This window comes from Ipomoea nil, unplaced genomic scaffold (assembly GCF_001879475.1).
Source record: "Ipomoea nil cultivar Tokyo-kokei standard unplaced genomic scaffold, Asagao_1.1 scaffold1421, whole genome shotgun sequence".
Taxonomy (NCBI): domain Eukaryota; kingdom Viridiplantae; phylum Streptophyta; class Magnoliopsida; order Solanales; family Convolvulaceae; genus Ipomoea; species Ipomoea nil.
Window position 1 is genome coordinate 4,353,008 of NW_017617849.1, and position 21,941 is coordinate 4,374,948.

Consider the following 21,941-nt stretch of genomic DNA (forward strand, 5'->3'; position numbering starts at 1 on the left):
CAACAAACAACACGCATTGTAGGATCCTCCGAATGTTTGAGGATTTGGTGTTTGGTCCATTATTTGGTCGAAACGTGTAGAGGAACAGTGTAAGGGGTGGGGAGTGTGAGGATCGGATAGCACGCGAGAGAGGTACGATTCCTACAACAGTGGTGGGGATAACGTTGTCTCGCCCAACAAGCTAATGAATCATTGGCCCCTTCTTGTACTTTGCTTTTTTGTTGCACAAATATTTTCAGCATATTACTGCGTACTGTGTACGTCGTCACTGCACCTTAGCTTCTTCCCATTTTAATTTCTATGTTTTTTCCACCCTCAAATATTGGTTCGTTAAACAAACCAAACCAAACTTCTTTTATTTTCCATGTATTTCAGGCACTCCAATACCTACTCTAATCGCTCTTTAACGTTAATTACTAACTTTCTTGTACAAATTAAAGTTGTGGGAGCAAGAATAAAAGTTTAGAAAAAATTAAATATCTTTCATTATCTCTTACTCCGTACTAATTTTTTTTTTTTTTTTTTAGAGATTCTCTTTTCAGTCACTAGAAAGGGTTGAGGGAGGATTTGTCTTTCACTATATATGCTACTACCTTTTTTCTCTCCCAAGTTGGGCTGTCCAGAATTTAGTGATACGCAAGAAAGTTTTGTTTGTTCTGATGAAGAAGTCATTGGTAAATAGATTTGATATTTTTTTTAAAAAAAATTTAATAAAAACTATTGTTAAAAATTTACTTATATATTATAACTATCAAATTATATTTATATTTAGAATGAGTAAACCAACAATGTGATTATGTGAGGATCCGAGGAACAACAACATAACATTATATTTATATTTAGAATGGCAACTATAATGTTTGGTATAATGTAGCAATGATGGGAGGCACGTTTGGGTTGGAGGAGGTAAGGGTGAGGGAACATGATGGATATGCAACACAAGGATTTTTGTGACTTGTTGTGTCAATAAACTAAATGTACATATAAGTAAAATTGTATTTACAAGAATTATTTTTTTTTTTCTGTATAAAATTTTGAACTTTATTTAAACAAACACACAAATTTAAGAAAGCAATCAATTCAAAGAGAATAAAGCAATCCAAAAAGAGAAAGTAAGTAGGAAAATAAAGTAAGGGAAAGGAAAAATGGATGGTGGAATGAACGAACTTAGGGTTTCTAACTTCACATATCCAATAATAATACAGTATTTACTATCCAATCCTATCTTTGTTTATTCTACATTTCTACTAGCTAGTGTGAATTTGATACTAGCTCTAAATATCTTTTAAATCATAGAAATGTTTTAATTAAATCTAGTAACAATATTTTTATCCTAAAATAATTTACTTAACTAATTAGGACATTGTCAATATTTCTTCTTGCATGAGATTTTGTTTTTTTAAATGTCGTCTTTAAGAAAAAGAAAAAGAAAATAAAAATTGTCATGTGCCCAGTAGATAAGTGCACAGTACACAACTCACTAGCTAGGTGCATGTGTGAGTTGTACGTTGTGATTTTGTTGTTTATTACTCTGTATTATTATTTTCTTTAGAGATCTTACATATGCAATGAGAGTTTATTGTGTAGCGTCTCTCTCTCTCTAGTATTCTTTCCTTAAAATGCACATTGGAGATGTCTTTAAAGAGGCGTTTGGTTCAAGTAATCTTAGAGTACCTAAGTAATGTGAGTATGATAATGTTATATTCCTACATTTGAGCATGGTAATATTACATTTCTACAACTTTAATTAACCAAATCTTACATTCTCTTAATCTCACATAACATTCATAGAGACAATCATATTACTTGGGGTAATCCAAGATTCCGTGAACAAAACGACCCATAAGAGTAAAAGTCCAAGTACAACCTATACATAATTTCAAACACATTCCAGTTTTAATCACACAACTATTATATATGACATTGTAATATTTAGTACTAAACTTTTAATTTGACCACACATAGTCCACAACTTTAATGATATTTTCACATTTGTTCATCTATTAAAATTTTATCTAATTAACTTTAATTTTTGAAACATTAGATAGTTTCATAGTTTTAATATTCTTTTTTTTTTTAATGCTCATATATAAACAACATACTAAATGATATAACATATAAAACTTTTAAAAAAAAAAAAAAAAAAAAAAAAAACTAAATATTTCAATACCACGGTAGCGGTAAGGTTAAAAGTTGAATTCACTATAATGCCATTAAAATAGGGACAAATTATATGGTAGACCATGATCTATATTACAAGGTGGACCATAGATTAACGATCATTTTTAATATATTAAATATTTATTTTTAATGTATTAAACGCTTATTTTTATATAATAATTACTCAAAATAAATTAGTAGTACATTAAAAATGAATATGCATGTAATACACTAAAAATAAACATTCAGTATACTAAAATAAATTTGTATATTTGTTCACCTTAAGACCATGGTCCACCATAGACGGAGGCAGTATGGGGGCAGTGGGGGCAGCTGCCCCCACTCCCCCACCTCACCCCTTTATATATATGTATGTATATATCGACATATATAGCATTAAATGTTATATAAAATTTATATTTATGTTTGATTTATTAATAGTTAGAGTAGCTTAGTTGTTTGAGCTTTAAATTTAATTTTTTAAAAATGTATGGTTATAGGTTCGAATCTCATTAAAAACACTTTTCCATCTTCACTTATTTATTTTATATCTTTCATTCCTTCTCAAGATAAATATTTTTTAGCCTACTTTTATGAATAATTTAATTAACAAATTAAATGCTCTTTTAGTCGACTTTTTATGAATCATTTAATTAATGTAGTATACAAGTTTATATTATGCTTCATTTTATTCAAATTATTTTACATTTTTACCTCACTCAAGTATACTTTTTTGCTCTGATTCTAACTATCGTTTAATCTATCAAAAAATTTCTATTGTAATTTATAATATATTTTGTATTTTAACCTTATTATGATTGTTTGATATTTCGTAATTGATATTGCTAACTGTCATTTAAACTTCGCCCCCGCTCAAGTATTTTTCTGGCTCCGTCCCTGTGGTCCACTACTCCACTGACAAAATGTTCATTTTTAATATATACTGAATGTTATTTATTGTACATTGAATGTTCATTTTTAGTGTATTTAATGTTCATTATTTGATAAATCATCTAAAAATGAACCTTCAGTGCATTAATAATGAACTTTCAGTATATTAGAAATGAACATTTATCACTGATCCATAGTGTAATTTGCCATAATGATCCTAAAATAGGCTGTTGGGTGGAGTTCATTAGCAATGAAAGCTTAAGCTGAGACCATGTCCAATTTATGGGGCATTCAGGCTCAAATCAATCTGATGGTGTTGCTGGGCTTTACTGTGGATTCCACATCTCATGCGTGGGACTTATTGGGCAATTTATATCGTGCACCAGGGTGCGCATTGCATTATGCACCCTGATGCAAAACGACGTCGTTTCATATAATTATATAAAAAAATACACATAATTGTATAAACAAACACACATAACTTTATAAAAAAATACACATAATTGTATAAACAAATACACATAATTGTATAAACAAATACACATAATCACGTCAACTCCCTACTGCGCCTCCCAAAACGACGTCGTTTTAGGAGGCGCAGGGCGCATAGTGCTATGTGCGCCGTGGTGCAGGGTATAACGATTGGACTTATTGTTTATCGTGGGTTATACACTTGGGGATGTATGATTCACTTAAATCTTGTGACAAAAGATGGAATCGCCATTCCAAACGTCTCGATACCTTAGTCTGACAGTTTGTGGAAAGATAAATCATGATAACTCAACTTATCAACAAGGCTAGACTTTTACTTACTACGCATAAGAAGTCTCCTTATCTTGAGAGAGATTACTCTCAAATTGGCGCGGGTGAAACTCGATTCTAATCTCTTGTGACAAATTTCACTTTTTGTGACCAGTTGAGCTACCTGGAGACATATCCACTTAAACCTGTGGTTCTAGTGGGTGGATTGCAGATTTGCAGGCATGTGTACTGAAGTGTTTAACCCTTATCTTCCATTTAAAACTTCATCACTCTTAAGCACTAATGTAGCCTTATGTCAACTTCTTCTGCTAACTACATTTGTAAGCAACTAACAATATTTACATCACATTGTAGAACTTGATTCAGCCCCCCAAAAAAGAAGAAATCTCAGCCATTCAGAACTTTCTCCTTTCTCTTCTTGTAATCTTTGAGCACCTTTTCCCTTTCAGCTGGAGTTGCAGAGAGTATCCATTTGCTAAACTGGAGCTCCTTCATTCCCATGAACTGGGCGATACGGCAATATTGCCTTTTCTTATGCATCTTCACCACCTCATCTGAATTTCCCGCCTTCTCTTTTCCATTCATAGCATCTAATTCCCGTCTCCAAACTCCAGCAAATTTTCGCTGTTGCATATTCTGTTCCTCGCTAGTCGGGATTGCCACAGGTCGGAGGTTAACAACATCTTCATTGCGATGAGCATAAACAATACCTACATCCCAAAGTTCATCAGCTAAGATGTATATATATATGTTCCATTATCTGCTATTTATTCAAAGAAGTAATTGGCATACATTACTTCATTTTCGAAACGTAAAACTTACCGAGGTCTTCTAGCTCGAGTTTCGTATCTCGTTTCTTAGGTTCTTGGCATTTGGATGTCAGTGAAGACGATTTCTCGGGGAGAAAATGCATCCCAAGCTCACTCAGATTAAGGCTTCCACCGTCTTCCTTGCCTTTATTCTCTTGTAATTCAATAATATCACTTGTAAAAAGCTTATCAGACAGATCCCGGAAAAGATTGCAGATTCCAAACAGCTCGCCTTGGAACTCTTTACAGTCCTGGAAAAGTAGTTTGGATCAGTGATTTTTCTCTTCTCCCTTAAAGAATAACACAAATTCATAAATATATCGACAAAAGTGGCTTCCAAGTTCCAACCTGCACGCCTTCAAAGTACCGCTTCTCCATCTTGCCAGAAACAGCGATATTGGATAGCTGCTGTTTATACACCTGTCTAGAGTAAACGAGCTCTTCGAGAGAACCAGCAGCAAGAAGGCGAAAAACAACAACATGCCTCTTCTGCCCAAATCGGAATGATCTATCCTGGGCCTGCAAATCCTGAGCGGGGTTCCAGTTTGGATCAAATATTACTACGCAATTCGCACTAACGAGGTTGAGTCCAAGGCCGCCAGCTCTTGTTGATATGAGAAACACCTAAAGGCGAGAAGAATCTAAATTACGGAGGTGAAGCCATGCCAACAACATTAGATTCCATTATTCAACCTCTGTGTTTAAACTTACCTGTTTGCTTGGACTCGAGTTGAAGTCATCTACAAGAGACTGACGCGAGCAGGTTGGAGTGGAGCCATCGAGTCTCGAGAAACAATATCCTTTGCGTATAAGAAATTTTTCGAGTATATCCAGCATCCTGCTCAGAGAGTCAGACGAGAATTACTTAAGCTAGAGAGGCAATGAAGGAAAATCTACGAAGAACAATGGATCTATGACATCCTTTGACAACTTACCTCACAGAATAACTGAAAAGAAGAATCTTGTCACCCTGTGAAATCCAAGTGAACATAAGTTTTTCCAAAGCTCTCATTTTCCCGCAATGTTTAACATCACTCAAGCCCATAAAACTCTCGTTCTGAGTATTGCCACCCACCAAATCGATATCAGAGCCAAATACAGCAGCCGCAAATTCTGCATCCTTTCTTTGCTTGTCTGGATCATCCTTTGGATTGGGTTTGATGAGCTCTAAGTGATTGCTCACCTGTAAGAGAGCTTTAAATTTCAGGATAAACAAAAGAAATCAATTTGTGGAAAGATTCAACGTATAAATGAGTGCAGCCTTTCCCAATGAGCAATATACTTCTTTCATAGACAACCAATGACCTTTGGTCTGACTCTGATACCAAATTGAAGCATGTGCTCCATCTCAACTAAAAGCCTAAGCTGATAGTTGGATTGCACATTAATGGCTATATGCTCAATAGCTTCACAAAAAGTTTCGGGTAAATTTTAAAAATTACCTGTTGGAGCTTGACAATGCACGGAAGTACAAGGCAAAAAGGGCACGAATCACAACCATCGGGATTGTCTCTATGAAGGTATGGCCAGATAATGCCATCTGGAACAATCCTTTTGCAACATTCAACTTGCTTGAGACGACTTCCGCAACTACAAGGGTTGTCCTTATTGATAAGGCACTGGATATCGGGTAACTGTAGAATCCTCTGGTAAACTCGCTTTTGCAATGCACTCATGGCACAACATACAACGTTGTCTTCCTTCCCGAGCATAAGATGTCCGATGGTCTCCTCCTTTGTCCTTCTCAACAAATACGTCTGCAAAACTGATACCAAGTGCTGTTTTCTCTCATCAGCAACCTCGACAAGTCGATTTGAAGCCGTTGATCTCTGGCCATGCTTAAGGGGATCCTCATAGAACTCGCGGAAGTGTTCACGTGTACCCAAACAACCAGGCACCACCCAGTCGAATAGATTGAACAATTCCATAATTTTGTTCTGCATTATGGTCCCCGTGAGCCCGTAGCGTTTCTTAGTTTTAATTTCTAAACAAGCTTGATAGAGTTTAGACTTGTCATTCTTAAGCCGGTGTGCCTCATCAACAATCACAATCTCCCACTGGACATCAGATAAAATGCTTCCATGGATTCTGTACGTATCAAAACTCGTTATTGTTATCTCAACTCCGTACCTTTCTAGTTTCTCAATTATCAGTTCCCGGTTCGGTCCATGATGAACATAAACGCTAAAAGTTGCCCATTTCGAAAACTCATTCTCCCAGTTATGAATCACAGAAGTAGGACAGACAACTAGTACAGGGCCCTTCCTTTCAAGATCCCCCGAGATCGATGTTGAATCAGTGACGTCTGCATCTTTCCCATACACAGCTGCTAAGAAAGCAATGGTTTGGATCGTCTTTCCTAGTCCCCTGATCCATGAACACGTCCTAGTTAGACAGGAAAAATGCATGCAAAACCGAAAGACAAAATGCACAGAACAGATCAAAACCACATCATGCTGCAAAGGGAGAACGCAGAGAGGCTAAGTTAAATCCATTAGTACAATCAAAACGAAGAGTGGGAAGGAAACTAACATGTCATCTCCTAGAACACCTCCATGGTTGTTCCAGTATAAACCATACAAAAATTTAACTCCCACTCTTTGATGCTCCAGAAGTCTACAATTAATAGATGCTGGTACCTACAAAAGCAAAAGAGAAAGCTCAGCAGCTCAGATGAAGTTTGAAAATTAGCATAATATAACATACTGGATCCAAGAAAGGAATAAGGCAATTTATGATGAATCAGTTACTAGTAGAGAAGGTACATTGAAGAGCAATGGAAATCTGGAACGAATTAAACAACCAGAAAGGGTTTCAAATTTAAAGATGTTTAGTAACCTTAAATATCTCATTGACACCACCACTATTCCTTGTCCAAAAGATGAAATTATCCCAAGATTATAATCTTTCTTTCTTTCTTTCTTTCTTTCTTTTACTCCCCCTAAGCTCGCAGCTCATTCAAGCATTGGAAACTATATAAACTCTTCCATTTTCCACATAAACTTGAACTATGTGCAATGGGAGAAAATAGCAATGAAACTGAAAATGTGCTAAAATTAAAGAGAAAGATGAACAAAATCAATTCTTTCGCTATTAGACGGCAAAATCACCTGTACTAGTGGTGTTTCTCCGGGAGGAGACAGAACCAAAGGCTCATAAGGCCCGGTGTGATCAAGAACAAAAGACTCCAACTTTGACCGCCCAAACGTCAGGGGCTTCTCTTCTTCTTCCTCTTCTTTCTCATCTTTGACTCCAATGCTGGAATGGGTCTGCTTTTGGGGTCTCTGTGATTGGGTCCAGGATGAAGAGGTGGAGGAATCTTCAAGGAGAAGAAGCTGGCGTGAAAGAGAAGATTTGGGGGGCTTTCTAGGGTTTACAGCGGATGAATCAAACTGAGTAGAAATCAATGAAGTTTGGGAGGAATTCGAGGAGGATTGATTATTGCAGGGCTTGAGGGCCTCCTTGAAGGCGTTCAAAGACATTCAAGATTTTTGCTTCTTCGCAATGGGTTTCAGTGTTTTCCGTCTAATTTCTTCCTTTTTAAAACTCCTCTTTATATATATAGTTTATTACACTCTTCTACATTTTGCCTTACGTATCAGATTTGAATTAATCAAATCTCAATTAAATAGGGTTTAATTTCAAGACTGATTGATTACTTTGATTATAAGTATAATTTCTTATTTTCTGAGCATTAAACATTACATAATTCAAATTTAATTAACTATTGTTTAATCGTTTAATGAAGAATCAAACCTTTTGGCAATTAACTAAATGTCTAAATATAACACTCGATTGAAATTGATATTGTTTGAGTAATTCTATAAAAAAAAAAAAAAAAAATCGTACTACATATATTCATGTTTCTGCTTCTGCATCCCTAATCTTCTTGAGTTGAAGAATGCGATGAAACACTTGAGCTTTCTTGACGTTTAGATCCGTCAATTTCTTCTCCAAACGTCTGATATCTTTCTCTGTCGCCATAAGATCTCTGCGATATTGCTGCAGTTGAGTCCTGAATGCCATGTCTTCCGTCTTCAATTGCTCAATTTCCTGGACTATGTTCTGCATTGATTTCAACAAAGTTATAACCAAAAACATGATGTTTCGAACTCGATCTCAGTATATATGAATATATGCATTCACTTGTTAGTGTAGATATAATAAGCTCAGAAGATTAATGTTTGTCTCACTTGAACTCTTTCTTCCCTACTGGAAGCCTGCGGGGTTTTGTTTGCAGCAGCTATGAGATCTTGTCTTCTTAATTCTGCATTTTTTATTTCTTCAAACAGATTCTTCTCCTCAGCTCGTTTATTGCTCCCATGCTGCAACTTGCTATGCAGCTTCCGAATCTTTATATATATGCACAAATTAAACATCAATGCCAATTAATAAAATTTGCATTTATCATGTGATTCATATTATATATAATACAAAGGTCTCGAGTTTAATTCACATACAAAGCCATCAAGCTCGTTAACTGAGGAGCATGTCTCTGCATCTTTCAGCCGTCGAGGATTTTCCGACCCTGAAATTTTTCCCAGTAAACATTGGAGACCTTTTTTACGCTTAATTGCCCAATTTGTAACATCATTCAAGCTACTCCTGCAGTTTACCCCCGCAACACGTGTCTGAGGATGGATCAATAATCATATTTCAATGATAACGCCACAGTAATATGAGATATAAGAGACAGTTGGCCAACTTGTAACTATAAAGTTACAAGTTTGACTCTCCTCGGCAATGACTTGTTGACCTTTTCAGTGTGAATGTCCTAGGAGCAACAATTATTGTGATCTGTTGCCGGCTAAAGATGTTTAGAGGTTTATCTAATGCACACCTCTAAATACTGGCTGTGAATTTTCAATCACTCGTCAGTGTCACTCACTGGAAAAACAATGGTCCTATTTGGTAAAATAGTTAGCCTATCACTAATTTTGGCTTTTTTGACAATTGTTTGACTTGGTTAAACAATCGATATAAGTGTTTGGTTAATTAACTTTTTGTAATAACGTATTGCTTTCAAAAGCTAAAATTCAAAAAGCTCCTCAACTTAACTTTTTTAAAAAGTCATTTTGCATATAATTAGTTATTATTAACAGTTAATTTATCAAATATCTCACTACAATCAACCAATATTATCAACTAATCAATCTTGCTAACACAGTCAGCTAATAGTTATCAGCCAACAGTTATTTACCAAACACCTTCAGTACCTTCTTTTGCTGTAACTCATTGCTGGTTTGAGTTCGCTGGTGCTTTAACCATTGATAATGGCTCTCTGCCTGGCGGATTAATGGGGTGAATGTGGGATGTTGACGGGGCAGGAAACGTTCAACTAAACAGAAGGGATGATCTTCCTTAGAAACAGGGAAGTTGGGTTGTGTAACGGTATTGTTTTCTGGCTCCATTGTATTGACATATATATATATATGTGTGCAGGTTCAGATAAGTGTGTCGGTCTCTACTCTCTAGTGGCTAAATGTGGTTTTATAGTTTGATAGGAGGAGGGGCAGGGCAGGGTTTAGACGGTGGAATTGGTGGGCGACCGAGTAAAAGTAGTGTTTAATTGCAGAGAAACATAGAAGGTAGTATTAGGAATTGCAGAGGGTACTTGCATTCCACGCCAAGTTTGTTAGCTCATCCTTGACTTTGAATTTGAGTTTTTTCATTTAATATTCTTTATAAAAAAACATAAATGCTTATTCAACTCTAAACTTAGAAAGAAAATATTGATTTTTTTCATGGAGTCTCTTCATCTCAAGTCATGGAAACGAATAAATCTTCTTCGACTCCTGCTAGAGACGAAGGTTTCTTCATCTCCAAGGTCGAAGACGAACCTTCTTCGTCTCCGGCATGAAGATGATTTTGTTTTATTTTAAATAATTATTTTTTAAAAATATTTTAAATTTGAAATGACATATTATAAACTTAAAAAATCTATAAATTAGACTAATTGCATGAAACTAAACTTAATATAGCTACGACTACTTGAAGATGCGCTTTTAGTGAAACATGTCTTGTAAGGTTAATCATCAAAAGATTACAAGGATGCAAATCATCCTATATTACCTTACAATTGATCTGCTCAAATAAAAAAGGTCAATAGACAACTCTTAACTCATTGGGGGATACCAAGTCAATTGTCTGACCAACTCGACTGAAACTGCCCTTCAATTAACTCCTTTAAATTATAATTGACTTCATTAATCTCTGTTAAAACTAAAAATTTGTCAAAATAATTCAAACAAATATTATGACAATTTAATAGAGTCAGTAGCATTCAAAAAAAATTATGATAATTTGATTGGTCATATCATATTTATTAGTCAATATATATTAATGTTATCTCAAAATTATTCACTCACATATTTAAATTAATTACTTCCCTTTTTTTTCATTATAAACAAAAATAATATGACAATAATTAATTTATAATCTTTGTCAACTAACTAATTTCTTTATATATTTATAAAATAAAATATATAACAAAAAAAAAAACAAAATAAAAAAAACAAAAAACAAAAAACAAAAAACCAAGGCCAATATATAGACCGCTTCTGATCTACTGCTTTTAATTTGTTCGATCATCTACTCCAAGTAATCATCTCAGTCCTTATCTCAAACCATCATAATTGACTAAGTCCATTATAATTCATTACATCTACGTCACTTAATTTTGCTATAATGATATATATATAATACAAAAGCAGTGGTATAAGACATCATGGTCGTGCTTAATTTTCTCCAATAAAACCAGGGGCCCGGGGCCCTTAATTAGTTCATTTTTTAACATTGACGAATCGCCGAGAAACGGTTGTCTTCCAATCTTTTACACGATAATTGGTTCTACAAATAGTATATATAATATACTAACTGAAGTTGATATGATATTGACGTACTGGATAAATGGCATCTTGGTTCCAGGTCACCATAGCCAATTGTAGCTTCTTCCCCAACTTTTCCCTGTATAATAATTTATTAAATGAATATATTTACAAAAAAGAATTCATATATATATTTATATAGTAATAATACGTACAAATGAAACCTCCCAAACTTAGTATATATGGTCGTTTCATGTAGTTAACCTATCGCTAGCTTCTAATCACTTCATCTTATTGTTGAATATGATTTTGAATACGTAATGCGAAAATAATGTTTAATATAATGAAAAGTAAATCTTAGATTTAAGTTATTTATGATTTTTTAAAAATATATTTAGTTCAATATTAGTTATAAAATTTAAATATTTAGTTATTAGATATGAGATCTATATGTTACAAAGTACAAGGTAGAACACAAATCTATCTGAGGTAGGATGTAGTTATACGTGTAAAAGATGTTTTTAGTATTTAATATTTATAATGTCAATTAGTTAAAGTACAAGCCCTAAATATATATAAGATCAACGTAACTCAAGAGGCTTGTTTGCTAGGTTAGGAAATGTACTGTGAAGTGAAGGTAAGATTATTTAGCTAGCTAGTGATGGTCTTTATTTATATCAAGGAAGCACCGAGTGTAATCCCATAATTCTACCTATCGGTCTAATGTATGTTATAGAATATAATGTAACTAGTGGCTAATTAGATCGGTTGTGATGCGTGTTGGATATTAATATAATGTCTCTGGAGCAATGATAGCATAATTGACCTGTTTTCGTGATTTCACTTGAGTTTTAGCAACCAATTTTATGGGCTCTAGATAGAAATTAAAGTACCTAGATAAGATCTGGGTGGTATCTGAGTTATTGCATGTACTAATAATCTTGGTGTATAACCCATCACAATATTAAATTATACAAAAATAATATAATATAAAAAATTGTTTGAAAAACAAGTGATGAATAATAAAGATGACAAGTTTGTTAATGTGGTATATATCAAAATATTTCATTTTATTGTGACATCAGGCTTGGCCCTCCCTTAGATTAAATATATATATATATATATATATATATATATATATATATATATATATATATATATATGTGTGTCATTTTATTGACATAACCATGTCAATCCAACTTTTACATTTTTAATATTTATAAAATTTTATTAATCAATTAATTTTTTAAAAAAATGATGATGGTTGATTGGTTGTGCAGCTTGGCCAAGAACCATGACCAAATTTTTAAGGAGCAGCTACCTAAATATGTGTTTTGAGTGAAACTTGCATTATGACTTTAATCAATAAAAAATCAGTATGAGATAAACCAACATAGGTTGCTCGTAATTGATTTAACTATGCATCCTATGATTTCTGGCAAGAGACAACATCCAAATTAAAATATAATTGTATGTTTGTGACATTTGATTTTTTTTTTTTTATAAGTCATACCAAAATTAACAATTAAAAATTTAAATTCTTTTCAAAGTAAAATATTATTCTTAAAAAATTGTACATTATATGATGTCAATCAAAAAAGTTCAAAAACATGTTTTTTTATTTTATTTTATGTTCTTGATGTCAATAATTGTAATTTGGATATGATGTCCTATTTATGATGTGTAACATTTCTTAAAATTTATTTTTCTGGACCCCCTTAATATTGTTTGTTCGTTGAGAGTTAGCATATTTAACCATTGTAAAGTATAAGTCATCGCTATGCCAGATCAGTTACACATTTACTTGTGCCCACAACCAAGAATAAGAAACCACAGCCACAAGCATATAAATTAAATTAAGAAAGGTGATTAAGTGAGTGGAGTATCATTCTTGTATTTTAAGATAATGAATTTAATTTTTTTCTTTGTCTAACAATCTCTAGGTCAAACATAAGGCACATAGTCTTCTCAATGTGATTTATCATTTAAAAAAAAAAATTAACCCTCTCAATCTACCTATATCATACCACACAACAACTATATAGTATAATTTTATTTTGAAAATTTCTTTATACTAAGGTGTTAGGACACGTACTATGGGGCTGATCCACTGGCATGCATATGCTCCAAATATATATCGGTGTTACAGGCTTAATTCCAAACCTCCCAAGATTATATCACTGCTGAAAATTATGAAATTTCCGACCACCTGAAAATGATCTTAAATCAAGTCAAAAGTCTTGTTCCGACCACTTTTGGTGTCCGGAAAAACCTTTATAGCTATTTCCGACCACTTTTTACTTTAGATTTGATTTAAGATCACTTTCAGGTGGTCGGAAATTCCATAATTTCCAATAGTGTATATATGAAGTTGGTTTTTCAATTGGAAAATGATGACTCAATAATGTGATTTCTGTCAAAATCAAGTACCTTACATTGATGAGCTATTCTTTAGGAATTAAAGATCAGACGTGTTTCTTCGTCTAAAAATTTAACGTGTAGTAATTACTATGCATTCATGTGATAGTTTTAGTGCATTCATGTAGTAGTCACGGAGTTGAATTAGTTATTGTGCATTCATGAAGAATTTACCTTGCATTACTAAAGAAGTCCACATGTTATCACGTTAAGAGATGATCTCACTTGAATGGGACTATGTCTGTGTGTGTGTCCAAACTCCCATGAGAATTGAACAAGGCTTGTTACGAATCAACCTACAGATCAATTAAGAATGCCAATTGGACACATAACAAGATCCAAATCCTATAAGTAAAGACAACTCTTTATTGGACATGTACAAAAATGATCGTCCCCTTTATTCTTTCAATGAATTCCTTGAATTATTTTCAAGCATCACCTTTGCATACACCCAAAGTATGTGTATGTGTTAATCCTTGATTAACTTCTTACCTTCTTTAACTCTTTAGAAATATTATTTGGAGTTCTATCTTGTAATCTTTCTAGGGGCGTAGCTAGCTAGACACGCTACATTGAAGATTGTTCGTGAATTCTTGAAGTTGCCACGGATCGCAACGAATTGAAAACCCTATCAGATTCGAAACTAAAACGAGATTTCGTGCAACTACAGATAATTTACTCCGTACAATTGAATTGAGAACGTTCCTAATAGATAATCTTATTGTTCCCTGATCTGCTTTCCATGAAAAGTCGGGACAAATACTAGTCATTGATCTGGTAAATATTGTAAAATATAAAATGTAAGAGGTAAACAAAAAAAAAAAAAAAAAAGACATGTTCATTTCATAAATATTACAAATTTTCAAAGTTTATATATATATATGAAATTGATCAATTATTTTTCTTATTTTATAACTATTGATCATTATTAGTTAACATTTTTTTTTACACAAAATCAAGTTAAAATTCTAGTTCTCGTTTAATATGAAATTGAAAAGAAATCACTCCATCAGGCGGCCATTTAACATTTAATAAACACAAATTATTGTGTCTGCCAAAGTCTTAACCAAAGAAATGGATAACATAGACCTACCATGCACGAAAACACTTTTGGATTCGTCACGTAACATGTTTTGGATTACACGATGATTCCCACAAAAGATACTCCAAAAATCACATTAAAAATGGGGAAAACTATTGAAGACTTTAGCTTGTCCGCAGTTTGTCAACATTAAAATCAAATTAAAGAAACCCTACCTTTCACTTTTATACCCTTTCCCCCAACTTTTTTATGAGTTTAATTTGATTCCTTTTTAATTAACTATTATTATTGTGATTAAAATGACTTCGTATCTCTTTTCCCTGTCACTGCGGACACTGCCTTACACTGGATAATGGCATTTTTTATGTTAACTTTGAATGCGACATTTTCCTTCTTATCCTCTAATTTACTTAATTATATTCTAATTAATTATAATTTTAATCTTTCACGTCTGGTAAAATCGACAATAGATTTTATATGTATGTTGATGACTGTAGGTGAAAAAGAAAGTTGATGGGCAAAAATTGGAATTAATCCCTATAATTATGATTTTTTGAAGTTTATTACTCCATTTAATATAATGGACAAAACAATATGAATACAAATATTTTAAGTTTCGGAGACCTTTGTATGCATTTTTTATATCGTTTCTTACATCATATAAAATCATTTAATTTAGTTAGTTTAAATAATATTAATTAAACTAATAGAGTCAGTAGCATTAAAAAAAAAGATTAATTTGTTAACTACTATGTAGTATAATGACACATCTTATATCATTCCTAATGAGTTGTTACAAGATCGAGCACCGATTGGGGCATTGATTCTTTGGGTTAAAAAATATTGATAAAGTATAGAATAGATACTACATTATAATAAATCATGAGTGTTTAAAAAAGATCAATTAACTTATCAATAATCAATTAATAATTTAATATAAGAAATAATGACATTTGAATATGACCTTGTTAAACAATATAAGATGCATGTGAACACTGATGCTGTTTTGCATTAGGTGAAATCATGTATACTTTTGGGCTAGGGTGGAATTATTGTACTAATTAAGTATTGTTAACTAACTCTTGTCTTCATAGTACAACAGTATCAACCAAACATATTATAAAAGAGTAATGATAAGTACTTCTCCTAAAAATTGTCCTTTTAATTTTCCTTCTTAATGTGATAGCTAATGTGACACAATATAATTTAATTGGACTATTTAGCATTTAATTAAAAGTGTGGGGTCAGTAGGGGCGTAAATCATGGGACCTACTATATATTTGGAGAAATTTAAGAGGGATAAATACTAAATAGCATTAAAAGCTAAAACCATGTATATATGATCGACTAGCCCTAATTCGTCAATGTAATGTTTCTACTTATTAGGTAATTTCCATATGAGATAGACCCCATAGGGCTTGGAACTTGGAAGTGTCGTCCATAGCAGTATAGGCTATAGCACATTAGTGATAATGATGACTAGAGTATGAATTTTTCTTTTTGGTTAACATGGTTAAAAATAATTTATAAAATAACTTAGTATAATAAATTATGTTGGTGTTTAGACATGCATTGTTTTAATTTTTTTTTTTTAAATTAACGATTTTATTAGTTCTATCATCAATATAAACTGGTTTTATGAGGCATTTTGATTTTGATTTATTACGTGTTATTTATGTTGAATAATTGGTTAACCTAATTGCTCATTCTCTATCTAGAATTTCGGGTCAGGTCTAGAAGTTTGGAAATAGTCTCATTCCTTTGTTGCCGATGTGTTTGCTTCTTAATTATTAATTACGGAGTAGTATTTTATTTTACCTTACATTACAAAATAATAATAATGATTTGCCACTCCTTTATCTTTTTATCCAATTCAATTCAAATATGACAAATATCTTATTTTCAACTTTCTTTTAAAAAAAAAAAAAAAAAAAAAACTGACTAAAAAAATTATCCATTTAGATATACGAAGGTGTGCATTAGGTTATAAGATGGGTTCTGGCACGGGAAAATAAGTTGAGTATACATTTCCGACCAATTTACATTAAGAGTGTGTTTGTTTCATGGGAAAATTAAAATTAAAGTTAGTATTTAGTTGACAATTTTTTAAAACACAATTATGAGATTTGAACATCTTTAATTTAAAAAAGATATTTCCTAATTAAAAAGGGTATGTATCATTCCATCTTATTGGTTTAAATTCTTACTTTTAAATTTTTATTTTAATTTTTTTATGCATTATTGAATGTTATTATATTATGATTAATTACCTTAAGATTTTTCATTTTTAAAACTTTTATTCCTATTATAGTGTCTCATTACCATTGGTCCATTACCAAGTACGAAGTATTCCGAATTTGATTCACATGTGTGAACCAAAATTATTATTCAATATTCCACACTGAAACTAATTAAGACACGACAACACGTACAAATTAAACGACGGCGGCATCAAACAACTCTGATCGCCGGCGTAAAATGCATGGGCGGTAAACTGTCCAGCAAGTCGAACGTGAGCATGGAAGCCGTTGGCCTCGGCGGCGGGCGCTCCGAATGCTTCACCGGAAAGTTGTCCTCCGGTTTAAGCTCAGGCGAGCCCAGCCACTTAGATTGCATGTACTTGTGCTTCCTCCATGGAGCCAAATGCCTTTTCTTCTTCTCCATGCACTTCTTTGACGCTGCGCATAATATCTTTATCAGAGATTGAAGCCTTTCAACTTTTCCGACGTATACTTCCGGCAATTTTTTTACTAAACGATTATATTCTTCGCTCGCTCTCCCCATCTCAAACTCCCCTCGAAAATTCAACTCTATGATCACCTTCACCGCCCCTTTCTTCGAACTTGATTTTTGCACCACTTCCATATAAGTATGTTCACCTGAAATATTTTTATTTTTATTTTATAATTTAATTATGTCACATAATTATTCAACCATATTGCAGTAGCATATCTTTGGGTTGTTTGGTAAATAACTGTTAACTGATTGAGTTAATGGGGTTGACTAGTTGATAGCATTAGTTGATTGTATACAAATATTTGGTAAATTAGTTGTTAACTATAGCTGATTACATGCAAAATGATTATCTAAATAAATTGATCAAAAAAATTATTGTGAACAGTTTTTTAAATTTTAATATTTTAGAGCAATAAAGTGTTACAAGAAGCTAATTAATCAAACAGCTAATAGTGATTAAATAAGTCAATTTTGGCTGATAAACTAACTATGTTACTAAAAATGACTTTTATATATATACCTGATGGAAGTTCCGGTGTGCTTTTCCACTTGGATTTGCAAATAGTGCAGTTATAGCCTGAGCTTTGAAGGCGGTGAGAGATTTCTTTCTGCATACAGCACCGACAAATATCGGCGACCATTTTCCGGCAGGTGCAAGTAGCTCCGGTTAAGTTCAACTCTTTTATAGCCTCCTTTGTAGCCTTTCTGATTTCCGACTCAAAAAAGGTTGTCCGGCATATATTTGCCTGCAAATTAAAATAATAAATAATACATAATCCGTATTATAAAATTATATATATATTTAATGTAATTTTATATTAATAATTTGAAAGGAAATTAAAGATCAAGATACCTGTAGAAGCTCCTCTTTTGATTCCCAAAAGGCCTTGTTCTCCGCGCTATCGCCGGAATGTTCTTCGTCGTCTTCTTCATCCACTATTTTTATTGTATTAAGATCGGTGGAGTCAAATGAAGTTTCTGAAAATTCAAGATTTTCGTCTAAAAATTCAAATTTTAAATTGGTTTCGTATTTGGGTTCACCGGAGTAGCTAAAAAATTTGTCTAAACTCCGATGACTTATCGGAGTTTTAGCCGTTGATCCGGACATGTGACCCAACCTGTTTAAGAATTAAGACAAATGCTCACCCTTTGATTAAGGTATTTGCCTGGGTATTTCTCACCTACCGGAATTTTGGCCTACATTTATACTGAGCCATTGGGGCCCACGCGGGCCCACTTGTCCCAGGTGGACGAACAATTCGCCGCGGACATGGCAGTCGTCCTGCTGACGTGGCTTTAATTTTTTTAGGCTTAATCATAAAAGTGTCTGTCGTTTTCTCTTTTTGATTATTTAATTTATCTTTTCTCAATAATTAATGTTGCTTACGCAATTGAGTTTCCACTTTTCCATGTCAGCTTGGACAAGTTGGCACCAGTGACTCAGTGAGTCACCGCTTGGTAACCCAGATTCTTTCAAGACATTGACACATATATTGTTTTATCTACGTCATAATTCACACCCATTTAATACCAAAAGTATACTTTTAATCCCTAAATTATATATGGATAATGATTATAGCCTCTATCTAATATGAACACATGTAATTCTCAAAACTTTTATTTGGATTTCAATTTTTATCTTCTCAAGTAATAATTTGAATTAGTTTTTAAGCGGACAATCTCAACCGAGTTGATCGGGTTATTAGTTTGATAACCACAAAGTTTTAAATTTGACTATTAGTGAGAGTAGCCTATTAGTCTTAACTTTTCAATTTGAGTCTCAACTCGTCAACTATGAACAATTTAAGTTAGCTTATATTTTTGTGGTTTTTTGTCGAATATAGTCATCATGTGAATTTCACTCAAAGTACACTTTTAGGTCAGGTAGTGACTCCGGAAGATGTAAATCAAAATTTTTAAGATATACTCCGTAGTTGAAACTAACATTATAGTAAAGTAGGAACCAAGGTTAGTGTCTATATCCTAAATGAATTGGAGGTATTAAGAATAAACAAATTAAAACCTAAACCTCGATCATTGGCCAACTGCAACAACTTGTTCCTGATCAGCATAATATAAAATGCGAGGCCAGCCTAGCAACATACCAGATTGAAGCATTTTTAATAATTGTAACTCTGTCATGATTTATGAGAAGAATGACTACTACTTGTACAGATTATATTCCAATTCTTTATGCGAATATATATGATCAACGGTTTATAATTCACATCTGTACAGAGAGAGAAACTGGAAGTTTGGTAGATACTGGAATCTGGGAAGCATCAAAAATATGTGAGCGGCTTCCGGTTTCTCAGTTTTTTAGAGCCGATAGACAGGCGGCTGATCTCACTACCTATTCACAAATAATTTTTATTTTTTAAACTTGAATATATGTTTGATAGGAATATACAGAGCATATATAAGGATCATATACAGTATAAAGAAGCTGGCCAATCTCTTCCAAGTCTTCCCGACTTCCGTGGTCAGTTTTTGATCGCACAAACATCACATTAGTCTATCATTGTCTTGAAGGTTAAGTTGTTACCTGACATATATCACAACTAATATATATGAGCCACTCATATATGCTCAACTATAAACTAAATTTGTACTGGAGTCCTAAAGATTATCAATAACATCACGTACTACATTACTTTTTCATCTCTGTACAACTATACGATATTATACATTTATACGACGAATAAGCTAATAAGTTTAGAATGGTGTTTAATTTTGAGTTAACATAAATGAAATGAAAATTGGAATCTAGAACATGGTCTTCAATTCCATAATGACGCAGGGCTAATGGGACTTCTCAAAGGGCAGGAAACTATCATTTTCAACAACTTGATGCATGTAAGCATCATTAACCTTAATTAAATTGCAGTAATCAAATTACCTAGTACCAAACTTTATATTACTCAATAAACAACTTGAATTGAACGTACACATATGATCCTAGCGAATCTAATTTAATTAATGAGTCCAACATGAATTAAAATAATTAGTAAAACTAATTAACAACGTTACAGGCTTACAGCTGCGCTAATGATGAGTATTTGCGTATTTTAGTTTAGATATGAAGATGTTCTTTAATATATTGTGTGTTTGGTCACCCACAGTTTGAGATAATCTCGTACTACTTTTTAAGATTGCGGTGTTGATACAACAGGTTTATATGTAGTGGTTATGCACTTATGCATACCAAAAAATAATTCATTATTGCTAATTAACAGAACCTAGCTCTAATATACTTTCTAATCCATTCCAAGAACTGGGACCTACCTTATATGATAAACTTATTCGTTGTTCTCATTAAATTTGATTAGTAACTTCTTTTAGAGTCATTTCGTGTATCACACTACCACTCATATCTTAGGGACGGATGGATCTGAGAAAGTAATCGCGAGATGATTCATTAACCGGCCTACAAATTTTTAATTGCTTATACACTATTATTTATAATAAAGTTAATTTCATACATGCATCTTTTCAAAACTTTGTACATGACTATTAAGTTGATTGATCGGTTGAATTATATTGAGAACTTATTTCCCTTTTTTTCTCCATTAAATGACATACAAGTTGGTAAACTTAGTGGTTTAAAACAACACTCATCCCCCACTATGAAACATCCATAATTACAATGATTAAAGAAATTCGATAATAGAAAAGCTTATATCATTATCCATTATATTACAAAGTTCATAGTTGTACTATATCTAAAATATTATCTATTTATGACAAGGTTTTCATAATTTTTCTTTTCTTTTCTCTTTCACAATTATCTTGAAATCCCTCAATCATTAACTAATTAGCAACTCCAAAAAAAAAAAAAAAAAAAACGGTTATGAGGGCATTGAAGGTTACGAGGGCGCGAATTAATGTAACATTTTAATCTTTTTACTCTTTTAAGATTAGTTGATTATTTGAGTGTCCCACGTATATAATTAATCAACTCCAAATGAATAATTAAGATTGATTTTTATCCGATAAATATGATACAAAAGGTATTTTAATCTTATTATTTTAAAGTATTAATCCAAATATACAAAGAGTTAATGTCCAACTAAGATTCAAACCTGTGAAATACCGATATCTCATTGAGCTACAAGTTAATGACCATTAAATATTTCTTTATGATCAATTGGAAAGTCCATCAATTCATATTAAATATATGGGTATATGAAGTGTTTATATAATTAATAGGGAATGTTTTTTTTTCTTTTCCGAGGAACATTATAAAGAGACAAAACCTATTTATAGTATTATGTGGAAAAACAGAACCCAGAGAGA

General features: G+C 32.7%; 3 protein-coding genes across 5 annotated transcripts; all 3 read right to left on the reverse strand.

Annotated features, from left to right (window-relative positions):
- Nucleotides 1–4,039: 4,039 nt before the first annotated feature.
- Nucleotides 4,040–8,225, reverse strand: LOC109187948 (switch 2). The gene is made up of 8 exons (XM_019338387.1): nucleotides 7,733–8,225; nucleotides 7,155–7,261; nucleotides 6,065–6,989; nucleotides 5,558–5,805; nucleotides 5,334–5,460; nucleotides 4,971–5,246; nucleotides 4,636–4,873; nucleotides 4,040–4,523 (listed from the first exon to the last, which is right to left on the reverse strand). Exons 1-8 carry the CDS (start codon nucleotides 8,102–8,104, stop codon nucleotides 4,201–4,203), a joined length of 2,616 nt encoding a protein of 871 aa, XP_019193932.1. The 5' UTR covers nucleotides 8,105–8,225; the 3' UTR covers nucleotides 4,040–4,200.
- A 123-nt stretch (nucleotides 8,226–8,348) lies between these two features.
- Nucleotides 8,349–10,174, reverse strand: LOC109187952. Of its 3 annotated transcripts, none has more exons than XR_002055335.1 (4): nucleotides 9,839–10,174; nucleotides 9,083–9,150; nucleotides 8,816–8,974; nucleotides 8,349–8,687 (listed from the first exon to the last, which is right to left on the reverse strand). XR_002055335.1 is itself a non-coding variant. In XM_019338392.1 (4 exons), the coding sequence occupies exons 1-4, from the start codon at nucleotides 10,031–10,033 to the stop codon at nucleotides 8,373–8,375; spliced, it is 591 nt and encodes a 196-aa protein (XP_019193937.1). In that variant the 5' UTR covers nucleotides 10,034–10,174; the 3' UTR covers nucleotides 8,349–8,372. The 3 variants fall into 3 exon arrangements, 2 of the variants coding, with proteins under 2 accessions (XP_019193937.1, XP_019193936.1); XM_019338392.1 differs by lacking the exon at nucleotides 9,083–9,150 and having other exon boundaries at nucleotides 8,349–8,439; nucleotides 8,518–8,687; XM_019338391.1 differs by having other exon boundaries at nucleotides 8,366–8,687; nucleotides 9,083–9,253.
- Nucleotides 10,175–16,915: 6,741 nt separating this feature from the next.
- On the reverse strand, nucleotides 16,916–18,813 carry LOC109187950. The gene is made up of 4 exons (XM_019338389.1): nucleotides 18,499–18,813; nucleotides 18,166–18,391; nucleotides 17,291–17,788; nucleotides 16,916–16,958 (listed from the first exon to the last, which is right to left on the reverse strand). Exons 1-3 carry the CDS (start codon nucleotides 18,751–18,753, stop codon nucleotides 17,361–17,363), a joined length of 909 nt encoding a protein of 302 aa, XP_019193934.1. The 5' UTR covers nucleotides 18,754–18,813; the 3' UTR covers nucleotides 16,916–16,958; nucleotides 17,291–17,360.
- Between the last annotated feature and the right edge of the window lie 3,128 nt (nucleotides 18,814–21,941).

Excerpts from the sequence above, each read along its gene's own strand:
- LOC109187948 (XM_019338387.1), bottom strand. The coding sequence starts at position 8,104 with ATGTCTTTGAACGCCTTCAAGGAGGCCCTCAAGCCCTGCAATAATCAA. Across the intron at positions 7,262-7,732 it reads GAGAAACACCACTAGTACAG|GTACCAGCATCTATTAATTG; the intron begins GTGATTTTGCCG and ends TTGCTTTTGTAG. Across the intron at positions 4,524-4,635 it reads ACTCGAGCTAGAAGACCTCG|GTATTGTTTATGCTCATCGC; the intron begins GTAAGTTTTACG and ends TTTGGGATGTAG.
- LOC109187952 (XM_019338391.1), bottom strand. The coding sequence starts at position 10,033 with ATGGAGCCAGAAAACAATACCGTTACACAACCCAACTTCCCTGTTTCT. Across the intron at positions 9,254-9,838 it reads ATGAGTTACAGCAAAAGAAG|ACACGTGTTGCGGGGGTAAA; the intron begins GTACTGAAGGTG and ends ATCCATCCTCAG. Across the intron at positions 8,688-8,815 it reads GTAGGGAAGAAAGAGTTCAA|AACATAGTCCAGGAAATTGA; the intron begins GTGAGACAAACA and ends AAATCAATGCAG.
- LOC109187950 (XM_019338389.1), bottom strand. The coding sequence starts at position 18,753 with ATGTCCGGATCAACGGCTAAAACTCCGATAAGTCATCGGAGTTTAGAC. Across the intron at positions 18,392-18,498 it reads CAAAAGAGGAGCTTCTACAG|GCAAATATATGCCGGACAAC; the intron begins GTATCTTGATCT and ends TTTAATTTGCAG. Across the intron at positions 17,789-18,165 it reads CACACCGGAACTTCCATCAG|GTGAACATACTTATATGGAA; the intron begins GTATATATATAA and ends AAAATATTTCAG.